The following is a 22,070-nucleotide window of genomic DNA, read 5'->3' as shown; positions in this document are numbered from 1 at the left end:
ACAGAGAAAACCTACAACTGAAATATACGACCATAAAAATGTATATTTCTACAACAAAAACACTAAGAAAATCTGTGATAAATAAACACCGATATTGATTTCTTCTCCATGTGGAAATTTGCCTCGGTAGCGCTGTATATTAATGCATTTTTTAACAACATCGTGATTTTTGATGAGAAATAACAGAGCGTGGTATTATTGATCTACACATGTTAACTTATTTCAAATAATTCTTAATGCGCATTGAATCTTTTTTGTTTTAAAGGAAAATCAAAATCTCTTAAAATGCTTCAGATACATGTAACTTTTGGCGTAAGCCGCTTAAAAAAAAATTAAACATGATTTATATCACTGTAAAAGACGATGTGTGTTTCAGCGAGATAAAACAAAATTACCTATATGCAACATTTACCGAGTTATAAAAGAAAAATATTTTTACGAATCAAGCTGTTATACATCGTATATCGGTCGGGCGGACACAAAGTTACGAACGGATTTCTCTTTGAACCAACACTTAGCGATGAAAGATAGCTCGACTACGATCGCGTAATTCTGCTCCTTTTATATAAAAAAGAACAAATGTCACTGAGCGCAAGTTTTTGTTTATTCCGGTAATCTATTTATGCTTCATATTTCTCCTCTCGGGGGGAATAATCTCCCCTATCTCTGGTTTCAGAAACATGTGGGGACAGAGCGGACCTGTTTGTGTTTATAGAGGGGGAACCTCGCCTTGAACCTTCCCAAGCAAATGCTGTTATGAAATTCGATCAACGGAAAATCTGCCTGGCAATACGAAATATGATAACTAATTTAAAAGGTTTGCTAATCCGCAGAAAACGAACGTCGTTCATTAACACCTGTGACATGCAAGTACGCCAAAAGAGAGATAACTCTAGGAAGAACACCGAACTCTCTCTCTCTCTCTCTCTCTCTCTCTCTCTTATCAGAATCAAAAAAAGAATTATAAGTAATTTATTTTTAATAGAAACTTCCGAAGACATAAATTACTAGTATGTAATATTGCACCAATGATACTAAAATTGACTCTTTTGCACAATATGTAAGTATATTCCTTTGACAATTCATCAACTTGCAACAAAACAGTTCGGATATGTAGAATTTTCTGTTTCCTTACTTAAGTTATTTAAACATGTTAGTAGCTGATCATCATTCTTTGAAAGCCCAGTTAAATCAGAGAGAAGTTTGTAGATGAACCCCAGTACTTGGCACTTATATCGGTCCAACAAACTCTCCTGAAATGCCCCAGTCTTCATAAACGGTCTCCCCTTGTCACTAGTCAATGATCTTGGGGACTTTGTTTCCATAAATGTTCGGATCAGGTCAAGGACCTCCCTCACATCTGATTCTAATAGTGACAGCGTCGTAATGGACATTTCCATATCGTTCTCCTCCTGATTCACCACTAGGTGGAGCTGTGACAGAACTTGGTCGATGCTTGACGCCACACTCTCCTTGGGAGAGTCTGGTTCTGGATGCTGTGAGTTGTTTGTATGCTTGGTTTGTGATGCTATGAAGTGTCCATGCTGAATTAGGGCTAGGCAATACTTCAATATGATCTGATAAAACAAAACGTCCTCTCTGAACACGTTCATTTCACTTTTGTCAAAAAGCCGCTCAGAACCCTCCTAAAAAGTGCAATAAAAATACGGAAATACAAAGTTGCTCTGTATTCAATAAGCATAACATTTTGTAAACCTACTGGGATTATAACATGACTGTAACATATACATATGAGTACAAAAAACCCAAAAGTAACCTGGTTTACAAAGAAAATGATTCATTTGAATTATCTCCCTTTCAAAGAGATACATAGATATGCATTTATTATCGGTGGGTTAGCAAGTACATGTAAATTGATATGTTGCTACTCTACAAAAGAAATCCAGGGATTGTACTATGGAAGATCAATTTTTCGTCGATTAGAAACTGTTTGAGCAGCCATCCTCCCCATATCTACACTATTATTATCAGTGACTCATACATCAACTCAACAATGTCATAATAATAATAAATCAAGGTAGGAATAGATGCAAATTGCGAGCAAGTACAAAAAGAAATTTTATAGGTTGCCAGCCAAAAGGAAACATCAATAAGACTGTGCTTTAAACGATGCATGCCTTCATCTTTAAAAAGCAGCTACATGTAGCATTGAGGACAGCAATCCTCCCAAGTCCTCATGGGTAATGTAGATATGCAGCTTCAGTGCAAATAGTATAAACAACCAACAGCAGTGTTTTACATAAACAACAGATGACATGGCCAGGACTTACATTAGAGGATTCATTGCTGACGATCCATGAAATGAGGGTCAGCAGGCAGTTAGCTCCCTTTGTAGCAGCATGTACGTCAATGAATGACCTTGCCAGGTAGTCCAAGGTCAAGGACGGCTGTACAGCTGGAGAGACAAATACAACAGATGATGAACATTGTACAACACAAAGCATAAATTCCCTTAGACTTTCAAGTTAAGGTCATACACTTACATGCATATTTTTCTTAAATTATTTAATGTACTGCATTAAATTTAAGAAATTCTGCAGTATTATCCTTTTGAAATGAAAAAAAAATGATAAAAGATTTTAAGAGAACCTCTGGCATTCCCCAGCAGTTGAAGCGTCATGGTGATGACCTCTCTGACCTCAGGGTCATCTTCTTGCTGAAGGTTGGTCAGCATTTCCCAGAACTCAAACATTTTCTTGGTGCCTGTAGAAAATCAAGTTCTCTTCAATTTGAAAGGACTGAGTTAGCATTCCTCTGATATCAATCATGAATGCATGTATGAGGGCAAACTAAATATATGTTGCATCTATCAATAATTAAAGTCATTAATCAAATGAATGAAGACATTAAACAAACCTAATGTCTTCTGACAGTTCCTGAGGAGGTCAAGGGCATTGTGCTGAATCACCATGGCAACACTAAGCTGAAGGTCTGTGATCTTTTCTGTCCCCACACTGTCTCTCAAAATGGCCATCCAGGAATCGACAGTCTCCATGCAATCATCCGTCTGAAACCCCAAGTAAAAATTTAAAGTGCATAAGTCTGCTGGATGGTTTACAAATGGTCCACATAATCATCTTTGAACTTGCTGAATTTACTTCACAAATCATAATTGACACCTTAACCTACTGAGAATAACTTGTCTCTTGTTTAATTCTTCATTTGTTTTCACATCTTATATACCCAGTAGTTCAATTCAATCATAACATTTTTGTCCAGAGGTTAAAAATATTCTGTAATATGGCCACTGCAAAGGTTACTTTAGTACATGTTGCTGTTGCTAATGTACATGTACATGTATATATAAATTCCATTCATAGTTACCCAGTGTTGTAATACATCCCGTATCAACCACCGACTGAATCTAATTATGGCAGCATTCACTTCCTCCCTGCAACCACGGAAATTGGATGGTTAACAAGAAACCATCAAATGTCTCATGTAATTTATTTTCTATGTTATATCTTAAAATAATACCGACATTTACTGCATCACTTGTCTATCCAACTACATAGCTTACTAAATGCACTTGCATATGTCTTTGCAAAAATGTATACTGGTATATATATAAAATTTATTTACCTCCTTGATGATTCTATCAGACACAAGCATTGCTTAAGAACCTGAAAAATTAAATGAAAGCTATTTAATACATACAAATGCATGTGAAAAGGGTTTTCCTCAATAAAATTGATAGTGCAGGTTCCTCCCTCTACTAAATATCTTTGTGAGATACTAAACAAAGAAATTATTGTATGAGTGGCTTATTTATTTATTCATTTTTTGGGGGAGAGGTGGGTGGAGACATCTGATACATGTACTAAAGAAGCAGAAGACTGTGACTTGTACCTGTAGAGAACTTTCTCTGACACACAAGTCCTTCCAGTCTTTGGACTCTAACAAGGGATGAAGATCTAAAACTTTAAAAACCTGAAAATTAAACAAAATTATAGTTCATTATAATGGATATTTTGAGTACATGTATGACAATACTGGTATATTCATATGGTAATTAAGGGTCATGTTTTAAAACTGATAACTTACATTAGTTTAGTTTATGTACGTGTATTGAGATCAGAGGATGTTGCATCTACCGTACATCTATTTAAACTCGATGTGTACAAACTCTACACATAATTATCTGTGCTAATTTCAAATCATTCTGAAAAAAATTCTGACCTTTATTTGACATTCAAAATGTTGTTCTTGATGAAGGGCCCTCTCCAGAAGATATGGAAGCAATGACATCACACCATCTATGGCAGCAGACGACATGGTTGTCATGGTGACAGGACAAGTCGCTTGTGGATCTGAATGCTCCTTGCATTGTTTATGCGCAGTGAAGATTGATGCTAGCACATCAAGCACGACAAGTCGCACCTCGTACAGCTCTGACCCTAGCAGGGATTGTACCTTTGTTGCTATGTCCGCAGCGGAGGAGGACTTGCCGTCTCTTAAAGTGATCTGTAGATCAAGCTTTGTGATGACGGTCAGATACTCCACAAATCCAGGGACACAACATAACGTCTGCTTGTTGTGGATTCCCGCCTGGAACTCTTCATTTAAAGCCTCTGTCATACTGTTGGTTATTTCTTTGGTGGCATGATTGGTCTGGGCAGATAACAACTGTTCCATGACCAACAGTACTTTCTCTGTCACTTCAAAGGCTGCTTGTTTTGTCATGTAGCATGGATTTTTCCTAAAAATTGATTTCCAAATGTTACAGCTAGATTTTATATTAAAGATATTATGAAGAAACAACTGCAAGGTCTTCATCATTTGTAAGTTTTTCTCAACCTTCAAGAATAAGCAAGTTCTTTCTTATCTGTGAATTTGTTTCATTATGTTTAAGATTTTCTTGGATTAGCAGCCAGTAATCAATATCGAAGGTGAAAAAATATGACAAACTTGAAATTACCAATATGTGTATTTGCATTTATTTAAAAACTGTGAAACTTACTTGGTAATAAGCCACATTTTATCTTTCCACTTTGACACTGAACTCTCCATAGATTGAATCTCATCTGCCATGGTAAGTATCACTTCAAGCATATTTAAAATCTGTAAATAAACCAAAAATTCTCTACAAAACCACAAAAACTTTTACCCCATTGCCTCTTTCATAACGTTTTAAACCAATTTTTTAATTGGATAATTTTTTTCACTTACCTGTATTAGAGCACCATGTACATGGCTGTGTTTAGCATGCTTTGGTTCGACAGGGATCATGCCCAATAACTGAATCATAACAGAGTTCAGTTGACCTTTCTGTACTAGAGGTTGCAATGCCCTGGCAGCCATGATTCTCGTTTTTAAAACAGGACTGGAACTGCATCTACAAAACCAGTGTTATCTGCCATCAAAGTGAAATGTCTTCTACAACTCAGAGATACAGCCTAATAATACCTTAAATAGGATGAAACAAAATTATGGTTTGAAATTTTACATTATTTCATTAATTATCACAGGTGAAGTTTGACCTTTGTGATTATAATAAAAACATTAAGTTTTGTCATAATTACAATAAGGCTTTCTGAAAATAATACGACACATTGCTAATCAAACATTTTGGAGATCATCACCAACCTGATGACATATGGAATAAAAGCTGCCAAGTTAAGTGAGGTATCAGCGCCTTCTAGTGGAGACTGGAATAGGCGTCCCAGGATCATCAGTACCGGGTACAAACCAGGGTGTAAATGCAGCTGATCCGTGTCACTAAAACAGTAAGGTCAGGGACAAAATGAATCAGAAACACACACTCCATCTACAGTTACCTCAGTCCATTCAAAACTTTCACACACTACATATACAGAAATCTCTATGTATTCATGAAGTTGAATGCAATCTACCTGATGTTTCTAGTTGCCACTTCCAGCTGGCCTAAGAGGAAAGGATAAAGCGACGGATACTGGTGGAAGAACTGTCTTCCTGTCTGGCTGTAAAGAAATTCAGGTCAAGTTATTAATACACCCTACATCTTTATCTACCTGCACTTAAATAAACATTTAAAGTTTTCTCTTCACTGAAGTTGCTTTGACATTTCTGGAGTTGTGTTGAAACACTTACCAGTTCTTCTTGGACATAGTGGATTCGTCCTTACTTCTCTTGACTCCAAATATTCTGGTGATCATGGTGCTGAGTAGAAGGGTGGAGGAGTTCCTTACCTGTACATACAATTTATAATTTGCTATAGAGCTTGGCGAAAACCAATGCACTTTAAATAACCAGAGCAATGTTCATGAATTAAAGTACTGTATACAGGGTTATTTTTTTGTTGTTGCCCATCAACACTTGCAAATAGTTTCGCCCATCTCGACTTTGTCAAGACACAGTAAGAAATAGATATTCTTTCCAATTAACACAGTTAATTGAAAATTCCATTGAATTTATCAAATCTTAAATTCACCCCCTGACAACAAGAGTGAAAGGGGCGAATACAAAACAGGGGTGAATATTTCCATAGAGAAATCTTAATTATTACTTATAATGAAATAGTTATAAGAATACAAAACAAACTTACTGCCCAGAAAGGGGACTGAAATCCTAATATGGCCGCCATCAAACCATCAGCTACAAAGGGAGTCACCACTTCTCCCAGCCTGGAATCCTTGTACAGGGCTCGCAGTATGTTCAAGGCATGAACCTAAAAATCAAACATCATCAAAGTATCAATTGTATTATCCACTTATTACTATATTAATACATGTATTTTCAATGTGATATAAGAATATCCTTTGACTTGGGAAGTGGTAAGAACAACATTTGACTGAATAGATGAATATATATACCATACCTTTGAGTTGGAGGGGGTCCCTGACACATTGTCTTCCATCAGAGCTAGCTTTAACAGCTCTTTCACGGTCCACTTAAAACATGGCCGACCTGTGCTGTGAGGTTCAGAACTGACCAACGTCTGCAGAAAATAAAAGAAAAATTTAAACTTTTCCCTCATCCTATCTTCTAAATACCAATTTAGTGGAAATAAGGTAATTCTGATCCACTTATTTTATATGGATCCTTAAAACTCTGAGTTTCACAAAATCCATGAAAATTGATGCCAACAAATATTAACGAAACCACAACATTCAACATCTGAATTACTACGGAGATAGTGAATTTCTACGTTGCCTGACATCCCTACCTGTACAAAGAACGGAATGCCGGCACTTCTTCTGGTGGCACACAGCTTGTTGTTTTCATCATCATTTTTTACATCAGCCATGACTTGGTCTAACCATAACTTTGGGAGCTGATGGAGGGTTTTAATGTTACACCTGTTAACAAGTTAGTGATGTTATTGACAGAAGCACAATTCTAATGTCCCACACCAAACTTCATTTTAAATGCAAATTTAAAATATTAAAGTTATTAATAATAACTAATTAACATTCAAAATTTTAGATCATGTCAAATCGCACCTCTCTTACATTTCATTTCTTAGTCATACCTCCACAACATTTCACACTGCTTGACAAAACCAGCACAGGCCAGCTCAAATGCTCCCCTATGTATGGATTCCATCAACTGCTTCTTGAAGTATTCTCCTATTACTTCATTCTTGAATGCAGAAAAAAAGGGGGAAAAGCTTTAATTATCAAAATGCTTGCTTGCATATTCAAGATATAGTGCAGAAAAAGTACACAGTCTATTCAAAATATGTAGGAATTATTTTGTGAAACTATCAGTGTTCAACCTTCAGTAAATCAAACAGTACCTGCTGGACAGTGAGGAGTCCTACGTCTGATGTATGAGGTGTTGTGATTGGTGCTTCAAATGTCAGTTGTCCTAGTAACAGTGAAACTTCCTTGACATTTCTCCAGCAGCAGACGATGAGGTACTCAGGCATCAGTGTGACAGTCTCCACACAGCGCTCCGCCTCAGAGGCGCTTACCTTATCCTCTGAGGTGCCTGTCTTACCCTCCGAGGCAAAAATAGACTCCACACCTAAATAACATAGAGCAATCAAAATGCACATACAGTTAAAGATGGTTACAATGAAATGCATTTGCAATGAAATTTACATTTACAGTCAGTTTTATTCCCCTTAGCGATGAAACTTATTTCTAAACTAAACATTCCTAACTAATTATGTTATACAATGTAACAGATTAAAATTGGCGCTTTGCTGTGTGTTTTACTACACAGGTAAAAAGGCACATATATCTCCAAACATCTTACTGGGGTTTCTAGCATGAGAGCTGCACCTTGCCAATATGCATGTTTACCTTTGATGGCCTCCTCTGGAACGTTTCCCTCGGGAGAGCTGTTTTGTACCACTGGAGAGACGATGTCAGATATTTCCAGGCAACAGAACAAAAGATCCTCCATTAATGGCTGCCATAGCAACATTTCACTTTTAGAAAGCTTCCTAAAATACAATAGCTCATTCCATTACATAAGCATTTTAAGAACAAAGTTTTACAACCAAAACAAATTCAAAAGATATGATTCACTACATGATATACATCATCTGAATACCGGTAGACTTTATATGAAAGACTTACTTTAGATTAACATCAAACAGGATGTATCTGATGCAGTGCAATGTGGGATACATGGGTTTGGTTGCTGCTGCAATAAACAATCCAGTCCTTGCCACTTGCAACTGGTCCTTGAGGTAAAACAACAAAATCCACAGCAACAAGACTGTTCCTCCCGATGACTCAGTAGGTTGGAGGGGGAGTTTCTGGAGAGCCTCCCTCAAACCCTGTTCCCCATTCAATAAGTCTCCCCACTGTGTGAGAGCAGAAGGACTGAGGTGTTTAGTGAGGATCTCCTGAGCACTGAAGAAAAAATCCTGAATGCTAGGCTGAAGGAGCAGGATTCTCAGAAGGAAGGCTCCTGTGGTGCAGTCCTGGGGACGATTACTGCCTGCCAATGTCAGTCCTATGTCCAGCAGTTCTGACTCACTCATATTGATCATTCTCTAAAATAAAATAATAGACTCTCTATTACTATCTACTTTTCAAACTATGTAACTGTATTATGCTGCATTTTTAGCTCGATAGTTATGACTTTTTTCAAAAGAAGAAGAAAGTAACTACATGTATTTCCTATGTGTATACTGTTTGTCTGAATTATACCTTAAGGTAAAACCCCTGGCTGAAGCAGCTTCTCAGTACTTTGTAGGCCTCTGTTTTGTTGTCTTCAAATGTGTCTGTCAGGCATTCCATCAGTGTCTGTATATGACATCCCTTCCACTCTTCCCATATAACATAACCTATGAATGCACAAGACATTTCACACCAATAAACCAAGGCAAATGATTATATATATCACAATCAAATATATGAAATAAAATCTTCTAAAATGAGTTCAAATTATCAAATTCTAAACACTAAGAGACTCTTTTGGTCTTAAGATATTCATGAAATGAAAAGGTAAGCCATTATTTAAATTGTATATCTTTTTAAGTGAGTGTGTTCTTTTTAAAATGCGTGGATTGGACATTCATCTGGCTAATATGCTGTGGAATCATTTTTCTTCGTGGGGGTCAATGTTAGTGGGTAGCCAAATTTTCCGGGCTCATGGGGACGTAATTTCATTGGTAGCAAGTTCTATTTCCTAAATAAATAATGAACATAAGCTGGCATATACCTTCGGGGGATGTAAATTCGTGGGCAAAGGTTACCAACGAAAGCCACAAACATTGGTCCCCCACGAAAAACGATGCTAACTTACCCCCAGAATTAGCAGGACTCAACAGATCCACCATCAGAGAGAGAACTGACAGTGCTGTCGTCCGTCGTGCAAAGGCTGAGCCTGGGTACAGGGAGTGAAGCAGAAACTGGAACAGCCATGATCCAAAGGCCTGCAATGGAACAGGTCCCAGTAATATAATGGTTATACATTCATTTATAAAGATTAAAATACTGGCCAAAGACCAATTCTTGTTATGAATCTATACTCACAACCACTTAATTTTGTGTGTTAAATTACTATAAAAAGTTTCATTGCAATGGTGAGAACTTGTCCTGGCAAGAATTAGCCCATCTTCGCTAGCCAAGTGTTTCCGATACACTACACTTCTCATGAGAAGCGTAGTGTATCGGAAACCCTTGGCTAGCGAAGATGGAATTAGCCTTGGCCAGTAAGGCTTAAAAAAACCCATTTGGAAAACCTTCATTTGGCATATAGAATCTTCATATGATACACAGTTTACACATTTTACACCAGAAAAATAATTAAATTCAATGTATTACCTTGTAGAATGACAGTGTTGTGTCTAGCCCTGGGGGTCTATTTTCAGAATTAAGTTTTCTACAAAGAGCTCCCTCGCTTTCTTTATATCTCAGAAAAAGCTACAAACACAACAATAACATCCATGGTCATTAAAAGTGTGTGGGGTTTTTTTAATTTTGTTTATAGCAATAAATATCTGCTTAATCAAGTTCTGCAAAAAATGCAAAATAAGTGGAGATGGGAGTACAGTTACCTTTTTGATATGAGCTACCATGTGTTGTCTGAAAGATGGTGATTGGTTCTTCATATTCCACTGAATGAAGTATTTAAGTAATCTAAATTCTGATTGGTTGATTGGTTCCGATGTCTTGTGGTTTTCACATAGTAAGGCAAATGCATCAAGTCTAGCCTAGGAAAACAAAATATCATGTTATCAAAGAATAGTTATCATTTACATCCTGTATATTGTAAATGAAGTTTTGGTAACAGCAACAAGAAAATCCTGACCTGATCATCAGTGTGACTCAGGGCTTGTTTAACTAGCTCTGTCTTCACCATTCCATACAAAAACTCTGGCGACTTTGACACAGCATGGTCCAACAGACCCATGACTCGCGCTCTCCTCAAACACATGACCAGGGCACCCAGCTGCTCATCTGTAACTGTTCATTTCATATTATGTATCATCAGAGTGTTTGATGCATACTAGCCAAGTACTAACAATGAAATACGTAGAGAATACAAAATACATACCTATACATTTCAATATCACACCCTGTATCAGTACAAGACACACCATATCAGGTATCGAGGGCTGATACAGGGTTATGATATAGAAAAGGGTATGTATTGTTATATCCATTACACATAGTAATAAAATATAAAAAACTTCTAGTTTAATAATCACTGGTTAGCTTGCTATTTGAACATCACATATATTGCACTAGAAAAATCCCTATGTTTATTACCAAGTATGTAAATCCTATAAACAATCAATGTTACCAGACTGGCTGCTGTTACAGAGAGATGATATCATGCAGCTTAGTGTGTCTTTCCCAGTTTTCAGAAGTTTTGGAAGGATATACTGAAAAAAAAGAACTTAAATATTAATAAGGATATTGGTAAGAACTCAGAAGTACACCATCGTAAGTGCTATAATAGTACTCCTTTTAAGAAACACAAAACATTTACAGATTATCATAAAATTAGACAAGTCCCCAAATGATCTTATCAAGTAGTCCAAAATCTTTCACAAGTTGTCATTACAGTGTATTTTTCATGGACCTTCTGAAGAAATATCATACCCTAGTTGAGTTATAACTGAGTTTTGCATTACATGTACAATAAACAATTGGTAATCACTATGTGACTGTATATACCAAATACATATAAGTATTAGGGTGATTTCACCATGCATCGGACACCTTTGGATTTTTCTCTTTGTTCACACATCAAATATCGTCCAAATATAAATAAAACTTGTTTTAAAAGTTACAGGTTTTCCCCTTGCTTAATTATTGGAGAAAAAATTGTGAAATTGTTAAAAATGTAGAAAATAAAGCAAATTATTGAAGTGTTGAATTATTTCACCATTGATTCGACAATATTTACCAAGCATCGGACAGCTATAGCAGTACAGTAGAGATTAAAAATAACAACATTTTCTGGTTTTAATGCAAAAATACAAAGGTTCGGAAAAATTAATTTATTCAAATGCTTATCAGATTTCTTTTAATCTAAATCCTCAAATCTACATATAGGAATTTAGACTAGTGCTTCTGTTTAAAGGAATATTTATCATAAGGTTTTTTTTATCGTGCCAGCTCCTACAGGAATTTTGGACTAAACAGGCCGTGTCCGTAAAACTCGATTTTTAAGTGGTCTGAGGAAAATGTTTGTATCAATTATTTTTTAAATTTTTATTTTACTTCACATTTAAATTATATCACAAGGAATGGGCACATAATCTCCGTCTTATTAGAAGAAATCATGCAGTGAAAACTGTCCGATGCATGGTTAATTTGTGTCCGATCCATGGTGAAATAAACATACGGTGCAAAAATGACCTTGACATTAATTGTTCAAATTTCTTGGACTTATTTTAATCAAATTTTGTTTCAAAATTTACTTCTTTCTAATTATTTTACGCAAGAGTGCATTTTCACTAAATAATTCACAATCAAACGCACAACATTCAAATAATGCTCAAGTGTAAAATTTTTGTAACTAAATTTTCAATAATGGCGTATTTGACGTCATTTTACGATGCGTATATTGCTATTTCTTTGACAATGTGACTGTCAAATTCTTAATAATGATAAAGTTCATTTGTTCTAATTCAGGAATATACGAAACAACACATGAGCGCATGCACATTTATTTGTATATTTTGTAAACAAAGCTGTCCCATCCAAGGTATGTGTCCGATGCATGGTTAATTCACCCTACATGTATACAAATAAGGAAACTTCCACTTATTTTTATACAAATATTGTATTGTGAAAAACACCCATGATACTGTATGTACCTCAATAACATAGGTGCGCTGATGTGTGCTGTTTCCCATCATGCACTGCAGTACAGGCCACACCCATATCTTCTGCCACTGCTTCCTGTCATCTGGTTGGGAGAGCTCCTTTAGGTGTTCTGTTGACAGCTTGTCATACAGGTCACTAGCCTAGATACAGAAATCAAAAAGCCTTAACATCATTGCAAAGACTTTATCATTTTTTAGTGGTGAAATTTGGTTCATTCTTAAGAGTCAAAACAATAAATTTTGAAATCAACGAAAACACTGACATAGCAGGCAACTGTCTGCTCCTTGAGGTTGTTGAGGATGTCCTGAGCTAGGTCAGGATTATATTGGAGAAGAGCGGACACTTTCAGACTCTCAGCAAGTATCCTTAGGGTTCCATATTTCCCCTTGCTTGACCAGCTGACTTCAGACAACAAAGATCTGGATAGATCCAGTAGGAACTGGTCCTCTGGTGCTGGAGATAAAACGATACAACGTACATGTGTCCAACTTCCAGTTCTTTAAACTTCATGTGAATGAAATATGGTGTCAAACATTTTAGATATACATACATATAATATTCCTACCTTCAACATCAGTTGTTGCTTTGTGTACCTTGATTAGAGATTCAAAGATGTCCTTAGCAGTAAACCTTATTACCTACAAACAATATCAACTATTTATAAGTGACATATATAAGCAAATTCTGCATCAATGCAAACATAAAATCTCCTCACAAAAAAAAAAAATGAGCCCAATCCAAACACCCCTTCTCTCTTCTACTTGGAATGCACACATAATACTGTTGATTCCTTATTTTACATGAGTACTTAATTCCATGATCTAACAGTTTTTCAACAAATAGCGATAAAATATTAAATCGCAAACACCAAATTTTTTATCTTTATTTATTATAGTTTATATGTGTTCAAAAAATAGAAGTGAGATTTCAAAATCTGCAAGATGTGCTTCTCGCGATTTTACACGGATATTAATTCCTCGCTTTTAATTACAAATTTACAGTAATTTAATTCTCAACCAGCTTCCTCTTACATCTGTTGAGTCCTCCCAGATTGTCCACACAAACTTGAGTACTTTTTGTAACAGATGCCCTGGGCCAGACAGTCTGCTGGTCACAACTCGATCACAGCAGTCAGATCGCACACAGGCTCTGAAAAGAGTGTGCAAATAACATTCACTGAATCAGAACAAGGAGGGTATGTTAGAGTTAACATTAACACATACAGTTCATCAATTATAATTTGTAATTAATTTTGTGCTTCAATGTGTTCTTCATGAACAAACCAAAACAAAATTTGCCCTACAGAGCTCTGGTTGTCCACATGTGAATTGTTCTAGCCATCTGTAGCTTTCCTGTTGTGTCACAGCTTCTGAAATACAAATACAAATACAATGCATAGCAAATTGTTATTCTTAAGTACTCACTGACATCCCTAATAACAATGGAGTATTTATTGATGTTTGCCCTTTATGAAACATATACATATATACATGTAAAGTGTTATATCTATGGCAGATATGTGCATGTATGAACATTTTCTGTGCATTGCTTGTGAATCAAGTTAAGAATTACAATACATAGTACCGGTAAACTCCTCTATACATGTATTTCACTTTCTGATTTACTAACCTTGATCCCATATCTAATATTCTGTCCAACATGATATCTAGTAGCAAACTTTTGTTGTCTTCATTGTGTAATAGCAAATCTGAAACATCTAGCTGAGCAAGAATTCCAAACCACAGACACAAACAGGAAGTGGGGGAGAGCTGGGATAGCTCATCTCTGGAAAGTGATGTCTGTAACATCCAGCCAGGTGGTTCAGCTTTATTCTTCACATTTTCATGAAAAATGACATCTAAAATCTGAAAAAATATCCAAAGTAACAATTACTACATTTCTTGTCATAATAGCAAATGGCACAGTGGTCATGAGCATTAGGCCAGTAACCGAAAGGTTGCTAGTTCAAACCCGGCTGTGGTCACTTGATGTAATGTGTTGTGCATTTAGACAAGGCACTCTATCTGCATTGTCTCAGTCCACTAAGGTGATATTGGGTACCGCCTTACACTGGGGGGTAACCTGTGATGAACTGGTGTCCTAATGACTCTCATCCTCTTAGCACAACGGAAACCGGGGATAAGCACTGGCCTAATGCACCTTCATGGCACGGAGAAGAATTTAACTTAACTAACTTTCATAATAGAAGTTTTAGTGTACACAAAGAACTGTAACTCTTTGGTCTCTCATCCAATTTTCCCCCTAAAGAACTATAGATCTCCTGCTTTATATAGAGTTGCCTAAGTGTTTTAAATAACTATGCCTTCCATGGTTAACAATAATGATTACCACCAATAAAACCCTGCTAATAGCATTACCAGTTCTGTTGCTTTTGATCCCAGGTTCAGCTTCAGCAGTAGAGTCAGACACATGCTGCCACTGGTCTTACAGTCCAGCAGGAAGTTTTCTGAAACAATTATGGTAGACCTAATCAAAACCTTACATAAGTGCACAAATCTTTGCCGTAAAAGCTATTTCTCCAAGCTTAAATCTTAGTGTTTATAATCTCTGAAGAAAAAAATTCAGCTCAAAAATAGGAATACATACTCTTCTGATTAGTTCAATAAATTAAATACTGTGTGACTAAATGGATAAGATTTTCATTTTCAAACGTTTGCACATACATTTGAGTATCTGCTGGTATTGTGGAGAGCAAACAAAACATACCTGATTTAAGAATCACAATTATGTTGTTGAGGAAGGCAATTAAAACAGATTGAATGGCTCTTTGTGCATCAGATTCCCTGCCCTCCAGACTCCCCGCACATTTCTGTAGCAGCTTACTGGAGGCTTGGATACAGGCCAGGCAATGGTGCATCATCTCATTATCCTCCACAGGGGACAACTCACACCTGACCAAAATTATTGTGTACCAATATCATTATCAACAATTAATATATGATACATATTGATATCAAAATGACAACTCTCTGGTAAAACCAAGGAAGTTATACCTTTTTGCAGCCAGGAACTCCTCAAGAGCTTGGGATAAGTATTTGAGACCTGAAAAAGAAATTCATATGATACAATACCTTAAACAACTACCGGTAAATTACATGTACAAGTATTACCCATATGTTGGAATATATCATACATGTAACACCCCAATGCTTGATCGGATCTTAATGGTTTTAAACCATGAAGAATTTGACATGCATAATCATAACTCAATTATGATCTTATGCTATGAAGAGTTTCACTTGTATAATCATACCTGGCAGAAAGACTTGAGAGAGACAATGTTCACCTGAAATTCAAAACATACTCTGAAATCACTCTCTTCACAACACAAAAATAAAGACCAGCTAATTGCAATGTACATTGATATAAAAATTGCACACCCAAAGGAAAGTTTTCCATCAGACAGTAGATCATGTTGACAGTCTTCCTGCCATCTCGGATGTCCTTGACCCCAGCTGTGACCTTCACTGTGACCTCATGCACCATTCGTGTGCTCACTAATGTTTTCAGGTCATCCCTGAAATTCTGGAAGGTGCTGCAATTAAAAACCTCAAACTAGTGTAATATGAAGTGGTGAGACATATATCTTATACATATACTATACATATTCTATGAATTTGTAAGTCCTTAAATGTTGCAGCTATCTGTACTGAAAGGCTCAATACCAACCGAGCAATGGATGTTAACATGGTTGTGAGCATTTCAAATGAAAGTTAATATTTAAAATAATAATTCATGGAATTAGATTTGTATTCTAAACTAACTAGAAAACTGACCACTCAGGAAGGGCCCCGCTATGACAATTAATATAGAGAAGGGGATAAAACTTTGAATTCCATCCTCTTTATATTAACAATGATGAAAAATAAATGCCCAGCAGAAGATGTAAAGAACTGGAATATATAGAATCTCGTGATTTGTAGTTGGATATGATTTTCATCCAACAATTAAAGTGTTTTTTTCTTGAGCCTTAGTGAGGGGATAAAACACACAAGTTGGATAAAAATCATATTATACATGTACTACAAATCATATGAGATTCTATTTATCCCATGTTTTATACACCACAATCAATGTTTACACTGTTTATAAAACTCCATATTATTTTACTTCATTATGCCTACGCAAATCCCATTGTAAAGTCACAACTGTGGGATATCAAAAAAATATCCAGTGAGTCATATCCATGGGATAAAGGGGGTTATCATGGGATGAAATAAAATTTGTTAAAAAAACAAAGAATTGATACCAATGCAATGATACCTAGGCTTTGCCTCAACTTCAAACAAACATCACTTGCTGACACATGTGTACAGTAATACATATAACAGATAAAGACAGACTTTAGATTTTGTGAAACAGGCAATAATCTCAGGGGATTAATTATCCTGCTCTCATCCATTTATTGAATTTAATCAGGGCTTACAGAAGGAACATTTTTAGGTACTATTCTTAAGTTTCCTTTAATATAAACATAGCAACCAAAAACAACAACAACACCAAAACATCCATTTATAAAAAATAAAATAAAAAAGAATCAAAAAACTGATATCTAATTTTTTTTTTTTTTATTTATTGTAATTCATATATTTTTTTTACTTTACAGAATATATTAAGTATTTGGACTAGAATGAAATATATTCTTTATCAAATACCATCCTTTGAACTGAGGGGTAAAAATATTAGGGTGCAGCTCATGGAATGAGAGTTAATTTGCTTCAAAGCAAACATCAGTGCAGACAAAGGTGTTCATGATTAATCTTGATATGACAGATAGAGATAAGCCTCTAAATTTTCTGCAGCAGGCAAGATAATTAATCCCAGGGGATTAATTGTTCTGCTCTCTTATCCTTTTCTTCTAAATTTACAATAAGATTTTTTTTTTTCAGAAATGACTGAATGGGGTTATCATCTGATTACCTGTTAAAATTAACAGCATTAAGGCAGAAAAAAATAAAATAAATAATTAAAAAATAAAATGGTGAAAAAGGATATCTTAATATATATCTTGATTTTAGAATTCAATAAAATTATCATAAATCATTGTGTATGGTATTTTAACCAAAATAAAATTTGAATATTATATTTTAAATCCATATTTCAAAGAATGTACACAATACTACACATCATTCAAAATTGACCTTAACTTCAAAACAAAGTTCATTTGCAGACACAGGCAGTGCAGTATTTAATCTCAATGTGACAGATAAAGATAAAGTTTAGGATTTTCTTCCTGTGGAAGGTTAATTAATCCTAAAGGACAAATATTGCACAGCCTTCCATGTATACAATGGTAACATTCTCAGCAGTTATCTCTCTTTGCCCATTCATTCTTATGCATAGTTAGGAATCTACCCCACCACCCCAGCTCCAAACCAGAAGACATAGAGAATCAAACTTAGCATCAAAATATGTATTTCTGCCTACTGAACTACCATACCAAATTTGAACTTGATTGGGCAACCATAAAAAAAGTTATTAGAAAAAAACAGGAAATTTGTGGACGGAAGAGTGACAGACAGACGGACAGAAGGACGGACGGACAGAGTGATTACTATAGGGCACCCGCAAATCCTTGCGGGGCCCTAATAAAGTAATGTGAATAAACTTATGAAGAAAAAAATTTGGTAGGCAGTTATCACAATACATCAACATCAACAGCAAACACACCTGTAAGTATTTGACAGTGAATTCCTTTAGTTAATTTTGACTTTTTGAGCTTAGTTTACCTTGCCAGTAATCTTTTGACTGTGTGTTTTGGGGAGCAGTTAAGGTAAATATCCACCAGAATCTCCAGAGATAATTTTAATTCAGAGTCAGGTTCATTTCTTCTGCTAACCTCCTGGACTTTAGTGCAAATCTGTGCAAAACATTCATTATTTCCATGTAAGATAATTGTTAATTAAACATGCTAAAATTGTTAATTTATACCGAACAAAACAAGAGGCGGGAAAATCCTGCCTTGCAAAGTGAGGCTTTATGGTAACACATATATAAGACAAGAGGCCCAGGGGCCACATCGCTCACCTGAGCAACAATTGCCTTAATTCTGATCAAATTAGCATTACAGTATCAAAATATCTTGACAACTAAGTACAGTAGATCTTGCTTAAAAAAATTGAAAATCTGCCAATTTTTATCCACCTCTTATTTTTTGGTAAATACCAAGCCCCTTTTGTTGTTGTACCTGTAAGAAGATTTTTCTCTATTCCTATATACCACCCCCCCCCCCATTTTGTGGCCCCACTTTTCTCTAGGGTATCATGGTTTCATCAAACTTATATCTGCATAACCTGTGCTTTCACACTAAGTACTGAGTTTTGGACCGAAAACTTTCCCAGAATATTTTTTAAGATTTTCTCTATATATTCCTATGTAAAAATTCAAACCGCCATCACGACCCCGCCCTACCACTAGAGAATGTGATTTTGAAAACTTGAATTTACACTACCCGAGGATGCCTCTACACAAGTTTAAGCTTTTCTGGCCAAATGGTCTTTAAAAAGAAGATTTTTAAAGATTTTCTCTATATATTCCTATGTAAAAATTCATCCCCCACTGTGGCCTCACCATACCACTGGACTATTATTTTAACAAACTTGAATCTATACGATTTGGAAATGCTTCCACTCAGAATTGGGCTTTCCTGGCCTCATAGTTTTGAGAAAAAGATTTTTAGAGATTTTCTCTATATATAAAATGTATCCCCCATTGTGGCCCCACCCTACCCGCAGGGACCATGATTTGAACAAACTTGAATCTACATTATCTGAGGATGGTTACCCGCCAATTTGAGCATTCTTGGTCAAATAGTTTTTGAGAAGAAGATTTTTAAAGATTTTCTCAAAATATTCCTATGTAAAACTTGATCCCCCAATTGTGGCCCCACCCTACCCCCGGGGACCATGATTTGAACAAACTTGAATCTACACTACCTGAGGATGCTTCCATTTTAATTGAGTTGTTCTGGCCTAATAGTTTTTGAGAAGAAGATTTTTAAAGATTTTCTCTATATAACTTGATCCCCCTCCTGTGGCCCCTCCCTACCCCCGGGGACCATGATTTGAACAAACTTGAATCTACACTACCTGAGGATGCCTCCACACAAGTTTAAGCTTTACAGGCCGAATAGTTTTTGAGAAGAAGATTTTTGAAAAATACCAACAAATTTTCAATAATTCTCAATTATTTCCCCTTTAAAGAGGACGTGGCCCTTCATTTGAACAAACTTGAATCCCCTTCACCTAGTGGTGCTTTGTGCCAAATTTGGTTGAAATCTGCCCAGTGGTTCTTGAGAAGAAGATGAAAATGTGAAAAGTTAACGACGACGACGCCGACAACGACAGACAACGGACAAATTGTGATCAGAAAAGCTCACTTGAGCCTTTGGCTCAGGTGAGCTAAAAAGCAGTGATAATGAAATTTGAATCTGGGGTACTAAGAGCTAAAAAAATTCTTCCAGCTCCATGGCCCTGCCATATTGGGTGCCTTTTTGTTTGAAAAAGTTAACTCGATCATCTAATGACTGGCGCTTATTGGTGTTTATTGTCCCTAAACTTTCCAAGGTTTCAATCAAAAGGTAAATAAATAAATGAAAATAACTGACTATGCAAACCAGATTAGTTATAACTGTGCTTTAATCTGGAGGTAGAATTTGTTTCCTGTATATCTTATCAAATTTTTACAGAAAAAAAACCTCATTAACATTTAAAAACTTATCTTTTTCATACTGCATAAAGTTGCAAATTTTGATTAATTAACATATAAATTTTTTTAAATATTGAAGAAAGAAAGCAAGAATTCTTTGGATTGTCTTTCTTTCAAATTGGCTCTGATATTTGAAGAAAAAAGTTGTTTTACGTATAAAATACCTGGTACATGACGTCATAATTTAACAGTAACATAAAACAAAACATAAATAAAACTGAGCTTAAATTTAGATCTATTAAGATTTGAAAGGATCAAAATGGGTCTGTTTCAAGTGAATTTTGTTCTCTCTTTTACAAAATTCAAACTGTACTGTCTATTTCTAAAAAAAAATCTGCTCAACAGTCTCACCGTTTACATATTACAGGTATAACAGTTGCTGGCATTGCAGAAAACACATAACACTTAGGATTGATGAGCTGTTTAAATAATATGTTTGGGACAAGAACTGCACTGACAAATGAAAAAACAACACACAATTTATATGAGAAATGTAACTCAACCTCTTTAAGACAAAATATCTGTTGCTTGACATCTTTAATCCTAAAGAGCTTTCGGAAGTTTTTAAGTATTTGAGACTCTTCCTTTGGATCAGATTCATCTGAAAGTACATGTATTAAATATAAAAGTTAAAGGTGCTTTGCAAACAACTCTGATCATACAGTCTGTATAAATGTAAGCTGCAGATCTGTAAAGAAAAAAAGGCACCAGTTTTTTAAACCTTACAATCAAGATATTAGCGAGCGAAGCTACGTCCCATAATGCTCTCTAATGTTTTCACCCGTGGTGCTATGCCAAAAATGGCCGACATTTACAGTGTCTTAAGGGTTGAAGACACGTTTTGAGTACCACAAAAGCTTTGGCGAGACACGAGAGATTTGTTACATACTTTCATTACTTTCCAATAAGTCGAGATCTGTAAACAAAGACGAAAAAGGTCATGGATGACGTCACAGTGCTCTCGCACTATATTTCCCGTGATCAGTTTAGAGGTGGATCAACCATCTGTAATGCATGTATTAGCTATTTCAGTATAGAATGTGATACATGCCTCATTAACATGTAATTTGTTTTTTAATTTTTTTTAATTTCTTGCTACGCTCGCCACAACGGTAGCACCGTAAAACATATTCTAATTTTGTTAATAGCAGTTTCTGCATCAAAAGTAAGTATATCATTATTCATTTTACTCTCTCTCTCTCTCTCTCTCATTTAATCATTAGGCCTACCAATGAGAACCAATTTTGCAAGTCTATCTTTAAGATGCTCGTGGCATGATAGATATTCCTTTTTCTGTAAAGACATTTTTTGAAATCGTAATTCGCTAATGTATGAGTTTTTTCTTCCACATGACGAACAAAACAGCGAGAATCTCAAATATCACGAGCGGTCTGTCAATTTCCAAGTTCACATGTGTGTTCCGCCATTTTAACAGGCCCGCATTTGTTTTTCTTCCAGTTCGGTCAAATATTTTCAATCGATCTTAAATAATGGAAACATACCATCATATGGTTGATTATCATAATGATAAACCTGTTTATTGTGAGTTCTTTTGTTTATGGAAATAATTAAAATCAAAACCTTACATTTTCTTGCTGC

The 22,070-nt window shown here is 35.6% G+C and overlaps 1 protein-coding gene across 3 annotated transcripts; it reads right to left on the bottom strand.

Moving 5' to 3' along the window:
- Positions 1-994: 994 nt before the first annotated feature.
- On the bottom strand, positions 995-21,904 carry LOC105336838 (tRNA (32-2'-O)-methyltransferase regulator THADA). 3 transcript variants are annotated; one of them, XM_066087643.1, is made up of 40 exons: positions 21,701-21,904; positions 20,975-21,072; positions 18,494-18,624; positions 16,145-16,299; positions 16,018-16,050; positions 15,758-15,806; positions 15,471-15,655; positions 15,122-15,210; positions 14,373-14,608; positions 14,047-14,112; positions 13,775-13,892; positions 13,309-13,381; positions 13,006-13,196; positions 12,734-12,883; positions 11,209-11,290; positions 10,714-10,868; positions 10,460-10,615; positions 10,227-10,325; positions 9,706-9,835; positions 9,108-9,244; positions 8,529-8,950; positions 8,250-8,392; positions 7,739-7,968; positions 7,472-7,581; positions 7,166-7,298; positions 6,818-6,937; positions 6,545-6,667; positions 6,091-6,188; positions 5,874-5,960; positions 5,608-5,739; positions 5,191-5,356; positions 4,982-5,082; positions 4,201-4,720; positions 3,871-3,951; positions 3,604-3,644; positions 3,346-3,412; positions 2,878-3,028; positions 2,611-2,724; positions 2,292-2,416; positions 995-1,646 (listed from the first exon to the last, which is right to left on the bottom strand). In XM_066087643.1, the coding sequence occupies exons 1-40, from the start codon at positions 21,774-21,776 to the stop codon at positions 1,086-1,088; spliced, it is 5,934 nt and encodes a 1,977-aa protein (XP_065943715.1). In that variant the 5' UTR covers positions 21,777-21,904; the 3' UTR covers positions 995-1,085. The 3 variants fall into 3 exon arrangements, with proteins under 3 accessions (XP_065943715.1, XP_065943717.1, XP_065943718.1); XM_066087645.1 differs by having other exon boundaries at positions 10,714-10,862; XM_066087646.1 differs by lacking the exon at positions 20,975-21,072 and having other exon boundaries at positions 21,701-21,867.
- Between the last annotated feature and the right edge of the window lie 166 nt (positions 21,905-22,070).

The sequence above is a fragment of the Magallana gigas genome, chromosome 6 (assembly GCF_963853765.1).
Source record: "Magallana gigas chromosome 6, xbMagGiga1.1, whole genome shotgun sequence".
In the NCBI taxonomy this organism is placed as follows: Eukaryota; Metazoa; Mollusca; class Bivalvia; order Ostreida; family Ostreidae; genus Magallana; species Magallana gigas.
This window is presented reverse-complemented; position numbering and strand designations above follow the sequence as displayed.